Source organism: Fundulus heteroclitus, unplaced genomic scaffold, assembly GCF_011125445.2.
Source record: "Fundulus heteroclitus isolate FHET01 unplaced genomic scaffold, MU-UCD_Fhet_4.1 scaffold_544, whole genome shotgun sequence".
NCBI classification, from domain to species: domain Eukaryota; kingdom Metazoa; phylum Chordata; class Actinopteri; order Cyprinodontiformes; family Fundulidae; genus Fundulus; species Fundulus heteroclitus.
The window spans coordinates 62501-69917 of NW_023396972.1; the positions used below are offsets into that span (position 1 = coordinate 62501).

Sequence of the window (7417 nt, forward strand, 5' to 3'; positions counted from 1 at the left end):
TCCACCCCATGCTGGACTTCCAGGGCTGGAAGGGAGCTGTCCAGCCTCACTAGCCCAGCCAAGGCGCACTATTCTGGGGCACAGCAGCGTGACACAGACCCCCCCTGTCCTGGAGGTGGGACACTTTTTTTATTTTTTTTCGTTTACCATTAATATTATAATTATTACTATTAATTCCTTTTGTTAATTTCAGCTCTGGATCTCCTAACCTCCGCCTGCACCATGGATCTCCCCGCACCAGAAGCAGTCCGCTCTGGGTCTCTTAACCTGCGCGTGCACCACGGATCTCCCAGCTAAACCAGAGGCACCATGGAGCTCCACGCAGCGGCCTACTCTGGCTATTTTAACCCAAAAACGCTGCATGCATGTCCGCGTGGCGCATTTCATATTAACCTGCAGACAGGGTTTTTCCGCGTAAGGCCCCAGAATCCCTCCAGACCCTTGTATCTCCCTGGGCTACTCCAATTGATTTCGTATCCACCCCATGCTGGACTTCCAGGAGAGGAGGGGCGCTTTCACGCGTCACTAGCCCAGCCAAGGCGCACTATTCTGGGGCACAGCAGCGTGACACAGACCCCCCCTAACCTGGAGGTGGGACACTTTTTTTATTTTTTTTCGTTTACCATTAATATTATAATTATTACTATTAATTCCTTTTGTTAATTTCAGCTCTGGATCTCCTAACCTCCGCCTGCACCATGGATCTCCCCGCACCAGAAGCAGTCCGCTCTGGGTCTCTTAACCTGCGCGTGCACCACGGATCTCCCAGCTAAACCAGAGGCACCATGGAGCTCCACGCAGCGGCCTACTCTGGCTATTTTAACCCAAAAACGCTGCATGCATGTCCGCGTGGCGCATTTCATATTAACCTGCAGACAGGGTTTTTCCGCGTAAGGCCCCAGAATCCCTCCAGACCCTTGTATCTCCCTGGGCTACTCCAATTGATTTCGTATCCACCCCATGCTGGACTTCCAGGAGAGGAGGGGCGCTTTCACGCGTCACTAGCCCAGCCAAGGCGCACTATTCTGGGGCACAGCAGCGTGACACAGACCCCCCCTAACCTGGAGGTGGGACACTTTTTTTATTTTTTTTCGTTTACCATTAATATTATAATTATTACTATTAATTCCTTTTGTTAATTTCAGCTCTGGATCTCCTAACCTCCGCCTGCACCATGGATCTCCCCGCACCAGAAGCAGTCCGCTCTGGGTCTCTTAACCTGCGCGTGCACCACGGATCTCCCAGCTAAACCAGAGGCACCATGGAGCTCCACGCAGCGGCCTACTCTGGCTATTTTAACCCAAAAACGCTGCATGCATGTCCGCGTGGCGCATTTCATATTAACCTGCAGACAGGGTTTTTCCGCGTAAGGCCCCAGAATCCCTCCAGACCCTTGTATCTCCCTGGGCTACTCCAATTGATTTCGTATCCACCCCATGCTGGACTTCCAGGAGAGGAGGGGCGCTTTCACGCGTCACTAGCCCAGCCAAGGCGCACTATTCTGGGGCACAGCAGCGTGACACAGACCCCCCCTAACCTGGAGGTGGGACACTTTTTTTATTTTTTTTCGTTTACCATTAATATTATAATTATTACTATTAATTCCTTTTGTTAATTTCAGCTCTGGATCTCCTAACCTCCGCCTGCACCATGGATCTCCCCGCACCAGAAGCAGTCCGCTCTGGGTCTCTTAACCTGCGCGTGCACCACGGATCTCCCAGCTAAACCAGAGGCACCATGGAGCTCCACGCAGCGGCCTACTCTGGCTATTTTAACCCAAAAACGCTGCATGCATGTCCGCGTGGCGCATTTCATATTAACCTGCAGACAGGGTTTTTCCGCGTAAGGCCCCAGAATCCCTCCAGACCCTTGTATCTCCCTGGGCTACTCCAGTTGATTTCGTATCCACCCCATGCTGGACTTCCAGGGCTGGAAGGGAGCTGTCCAGCCTCACTAGCCCAGCCAAGGTGCACTATTCTGGGGCACAGCTGCGTGACACAGACCCCCTCCTGTCCTGGAGGTTGGATTTTTTTCTTTTTTTTCTTTTCTTTTCTCTTTTATCATCATCATTATTAATATCATTATTAATATTATTATAATTGTTTTTTGTTAACTTTTTTTTTTATTATTATTATATATTTCTTTTTTTTCCTCCTTTGAGCTACTTCAATTAAATTCGTATCAACCCCATGCTGGAGAACTTAGAAAAAAAAACAAGAATTGTTCCCATGGTAAAGCTGGGATGAGCTACTCCAGCTGATTTCGTATCCACCCCATGCTGGAGAACTTAGAAAAAAAACCAAGAATTGTTCCCATGGTAAAGCTGGGATGAGCTACTCCAGCTGATTTCGTATCCACCCCATGCTGGAGAACTTAGAAAAAAAAATCAAAATTGTACCCATGGTATGGCTGGGATGAGCTACTCCAGTTGATTTCGTATCCACCCCATGCTGGAGGACTTAGAAAAAAAACCAAGAATTGTACCCATGGTATGGCTGGGATGAGCTACTCCAGCTGATTTCGTATCCACCCCATGCTGGACTTCCAGGGCTGGAAGGGAGCTGTCCAGCCTCACTAGCCCAGCCAAGGTGCACTATTCTGGGGCACAGCTGCGTGACACAGACCCCCTCCTGTCCTGGAGGTTGGATTTTTTTCTTTTTTGTCTTTTCTTTTCTCTTTTATCATCATCATTATTAATATCATTATTAATATTATTATAATTGTTTTTTTTTTACTTTTTTTATTATTATATATTTCTTTTTTTTTCCTCCTTTGAGCTACTTCAATTAAATTCGTATCAACCCCATGCTGGACTTCCAGGGCTGGAAGGGAGCTGTCCAGCTTCACAAGCCCAGCCAAGGTGCACTATTCTGGGGCAGAGCAGCGTGGCACAGACCCCCTCCTGTCCTGGAGGTTGGACTTTATAAGTTTTAGTTTTTATTTTATTTGCCAGGAATAATGAATGGAGAAATATCTTAAAGAAAGCAAATACAGTCACATCACCACTGATTTATTTAAATTTTTTTTATTTTTTTACTGTATTTCGTTTGGATCTGAGCACACGTGCACATTGACCGCGCACTTGACGTCTACTTCTCAACGTGTAGGTTAACAATGGTCTTTTCCTTCTGGGTTGTGTCCCTCTATTTGGGGCATACGAAGAATCGCTCTGAGAAGGGTCGCTATCAGGCGTGAAGTCGCTCCCAGAAGAACAGCTTTGAGAAGAGGCGCTATCAGGCGTGAAGTCGCTCCCAGAAGAACAGCTTTGAGAAGAGGCGCTGCCTGGACTGTAGCAGCTCCCAGAAGCTTGATCAGGGCTTGTTGATCCAGTGGCCCGACTGGATGTTGGTGAGGACGGCGAAGGACCGGCAGGGGGGCTGTGTGAAGGCCCGCAGTCCGCTTCCTCCTCAAGACCATCACCTGATGATTCTGACATGGAGAGGAGGGAAGGTTCGGCGGTGTCATGTACCGTAGTATGTGGTGGCTTGACGGCTGCCTCGAAATTCTGACGGATCTCAGCCAGCTCTGACGCGGTGCGGTGGAGCGCGTAGAATTTGTCTGCTGTCCGTGTGTCATGACACATGGTCTTTGAAATGTTGATCCGGTCACTTGGTGACAAAGTATTCCTTGCCTTGAAAAATAGAGATGGTTCTTCAATATTATGCCTTTTAATTTTATGTTTATTACGTGGAAAAGTGATATAATTACTTACGTATGTGGCTATTGATGTCCGGAAATCTGTGAATGTAGGGCGCCCAGGAAATCCCATGTCAAGCCAGGCGGCTTGCATCGGCACGATGAGTTTCTCGATTTTTGTGAAGTTTTCGGTGAAGAGAAGAAGGTCTGTGGGTGGGTTTAGTTTCTGTCTGATGATCATCCACTGCTCCACCCATGAGAATTCCTCTACAGTTAAGTAGAGCTGTGCGGGGCCAAACGCACGGTTGGTTTTGTGTTCCTTCACCTGTGGTGCAAAGGAGAGTGTGTGTTAATGGACATATCGGGACAAGACAGAGAGCGTTTGTCATTCCAATATTAGTAGACTTGCATTGATCACAAAGCCCGCTTGCCCGACGGTGGCTTCCTGCTGGGCCTCATCGACCTCTGACACAGTCATATTCTTTAGAACACCGGTGCGGTGTCCATACAGGCTTGCTAGGTAAACACTTAGATAGCCAAAAAACATTCTTCGCGCCTCCGGGTTGGGGTCCTCAGACAGTCCGTCTGAAAAAAAAATTATGGGGTTAGAACATGGATGTCAGTAACTCAGGTAAGTAATTTAATATAGTACAAATTTAATAAGTCTGACCAAGAAGTTTAGGGATGCGTCTCCTGGCCTGGACTTTACAGAGGTGAAGCTGATGTTTGGAGATTGTTCTGCTCAACTTCTTTTTCTTCACACTTATCTGACGCATGACTACACATGGAGCCAGGCTGGCAATACACTCTGAGATAGCACGAATCACGGCAAACACTTCTCTTCTTGGAACCCTGGACGTACATGGAGGAGTGTCCCTGAAGTAGACCATGAACTGGGACAAATTCACCAGGTAGATCTTCACTGTGTTCTCCGCTTTTCCACCATTCTGCAGATGCTCTGGCCACATGCACAGAAAGAAATAAATGGAATATTTTACATGGGGACATTTTATCTTAACTAAAAGGCATCACAGACATACTTACTGGTATATCTTGGACATATTGGAAAGGAAAGTCCAATTTTGGAAGATTGTCTGGCCCTCGGTTAGAAACGAAAGGAAAGCCATGATTCTACCCACTTTGGATCTTTGATTTTCGATCCTTTTCCTCAGACCACGGGAGCCTTTGAGATGCTGCCAATATCCCGCGATGTATTCCACTGAAAAACAAACAAAAAAAGGTTTCATAATGAAGTTTGATTCTGCGGACTTCCAGGAGGTAAACACGGGTAAATTCGCTCATCACGGCCCAGTTAGAGGCACCTATATTCGGATACAAACTTTAAAAATCATCCTTGCGCACGCATGGATCCATAAACACTTAGAAAATAGTTTAAAAAAAATCCGCGGACTTCCAGGAGGTAAACACGGGTAAATTCGCTCATCAAGGCCCAGTTAGAGGCACCTATATTCGGATACAAACCTTAAAAATCATCCTTGCGCACGCATGGATCCATAAACACTTAGAAAATAGTTTAAAAAAAAATCCGCGGACTTCCAGGAGGTAAACACGGGTAAATTCGCTCATCACGGCCCAGTTAGAGGCACCTATATTCGGATACAAACCTTAAAAATCATCCTTGCGCACGCATGGATCCATAAACACTTAGAAAATAGTTTAAAAAAAATCCGCGGACTTCCGGGAGGAACAGGGGGGGGGATCCCGCTGCTGCAGCCGGAACCGAGGCACTATCCTCGGACTACTGTCTGACAGCGCCCCCGTGTGGGTCATGGTTGTCAACACATTTTTTAATAGAAAAATACAGCACGCATGGATCCATAAACACTTAGAAAATAGTTTTAAAAAAAATCCGCGGACTTCCAGGAGGTAAACACGGGTAAATTCGCTCATCACGGCCCAGTTAGAGGCACCTATATTCGGATACAAACCTTAAAAATCATCCTTGCGCACGCATGGATCCATAAACACTTAGAAAATAGTTTTAAAAAAAATCCGCGGACTTCCAGGAGGTAAACACGGGTAAATTCGCTCATCACGGCCCAGTTAGAGGCACCTATATTCGGATACAAACCTTAAAAATCATCCTTGCGCACGCATGGATCCATAAACACTTAGAAAATAGTTTTAAAAAAAATCCGCGGACTTCCAGGAGGTAAACACGGGTAAATTCGCTCATCACGGCCCAGTTAGAGGCACCTATATTCGGATACAAACCTTAAAAATCATCCTTGCGCACGCATGGATCCATAAACACTTAGAAAATAGTTTTAAAAAAAATCCGCGGACTTCCAGGAGGTAAACACGGGTAAATTCGCTCATCACGGCCCAGTTAGAGGCACCTATATTCGGATACAAACCTTAAAAATCATCCTTGCGCACGCATGGATCCATAAACACTTAGAAAATAGTTTTAAAAAAAATCCGCGGACTTCCGGGAGGAACAGGGGGGGGATCCCGCTGCTGCAGCCGGAACCGAGGCACTATCCTCGGACTACTGTCTGACAGCGCCCCCGTGTGGGTCATGGTTGTCAACACATTTTTTTAATAGAAAAATACAGCAATCAGTGATGTTACTTACAGATGTTTAGTGGGAATTTGGGGTACGCCTTCACCAAACATTGGATGTCCCGGCTTTCCTGCTTTGATTTAGGTCTGGTGATGCTCTGTGGCTCCTCATCAGGAGAGGTAGATCCAGAGACCACCGGGGCATCTACGTCCACCCCAGGAACCGTGCATGTGGATCCCTTTTGGAGGTCCTGTTAAATAAAGGTTCAGTGTTAAGTTTTCTGGTTCTGCCGGTACAACCAGGCCTGAGCTATGGAGCTATCATGCCCAGCAGATGTGCTCTGGTCCCGGGTAAAGTTGCTAAATAAACATTTTACACACCTCCTCCAGTCGTTTGATTGCCTTTTTTGCCCTTTTTGCCCATCTGTGCTGGTAAAGCAATTGCTTCCTTAGTTGCCCCAAGTCTGATATAAGCTGAAGGTTCTTTGCCTCGACCTCTTTGCAGGAGGTGCAGGATGTATCATCATCAAGGGGTCCTGATGTTGGATGATGCTGACCTGCTTCCTCTCTTGCTCTTGGGTCCATGTGCAAACGTGACACCATGGGAGGGCTTGGGTTTGTGGCGCTCAGGGCTCCCAGCATATTCACCGTTACCTGGTACTTCAAACCATTAATCACCTGGGCCTTCCTCTCCCCATCCATCTCCGGGTGACCTTGCTCCATATGCATGTCCAGCCTTGTGCTAGCATAACGGCAGCCATCCACTGGACAGGGCATTTTTCTGATATTGATTCTCCCGTTACTGAACCTGATCAATATCTTCCGCTCGTCTGAATTTTTAATGCCGTGATTATACCTTAGGTGTTTGCCTATATAGGTAAATACAGAATGACAGAGCGGGCAGCAAACACTCTGCTTGGGGGGCGTCATGTTGATATGTGAATCTGAAAAATAGGATACAATAACATTAGATTTATTCATTTCCCAAACCCAGGAACAGAGCCCCCTTTCCCCGCATAAAATGGCGACACAAGGACCCCCCCTATGCTTCAAACTAAAGGCAACTTACCGTGTAAGTCGGTTGAAGGTGGAGGGGGAAAGTCCGCGTGGACACCGGTTCACTCTGCTCATCGGTCAGATGTTAATTAACACAGTAAGTAATTACAGCTGCGTTCGGCTCAGGCGACCCAGAGTACGGTCAGTGACCGCAGGCGTAGCCAATTAAGCATCCAGAAGCAGGGGAGACACACTGAGA

General features: G+C 47.0%; 1 protein-coding gene across 4 annotated transcripts; it reads right to left on the reverse strand.

The window, feature by feature from the left end:
* Positions 1-2928: 2928 nt before the first annotated feature.
* On the reverse strand, positions 2929-6753 carry LOC118561053. 4 transcript variants are annotated; one of them, XM_036132804.1, is made up of 7 exons: positions 6544-6753; positions 6236-6413; positions 4681-4855; positions 4307-4594; positions 4046-4221; positions 3713-3961; positions 2929-3631 (listed from the first exon to the last, which is right to left on the reverse strand). In XM_036132804.1, the coding sequence occupies exons 4-7, from the start codon at positions 4524-4526 to the stop codon at positions 3026-3028; spliced, it is 1251 nt and encodes a 416-aa protein (XP_035988697.1). In that variant the 5' UTR covers positions 4527-4594; positions 4681-4855; positions 6236-6413; positions 6544-6753; the 3' UTR covers positions 2929-3025. The 4 variants fall into 4 exon arrangements, with proteins under 4 accessions (XP_035988697.1, XP_035988698.1, XP_035988699.1 ...); XM_036132805.1 differs by lacking the exons at positions 6236-6413; positions 6544-6753 and adding an exon at positions 6015-6074; XM_036132806.1 differs by lacking the exons at positions 6236-6413; positions 6544-6753 and adding an exon at positions 5119-5136.
* Between the last annotated feature and the right edge of the window lie 664 nt (positions 6754-7417).

Excerpts from the sequence above, each read along its gene's own strand:
- LOC118561053 (XM_036132804.1), bottom strand. The coding sequence starts at position 4,526 with ATGGTCTACTTCAGGGACACTCCTCCATGTACGTCCAGGGTTCCAAGA. Across the intron at positions 3,962-4,045 it reads AAGCGGGCTTTGTGATCAAT|GTGAAGGAACACAAAACCAA; the intron begins GCAAGTCTACTA and ends TTTGCACCACAG. Across the intron at positions 3,632-3,712 it reads GGACATCAATAGCCACATAC|GCAAGGAATACTTTGTCACC; the intron begins GTAAGTAATTAT and ends CTATTTTTCAAG.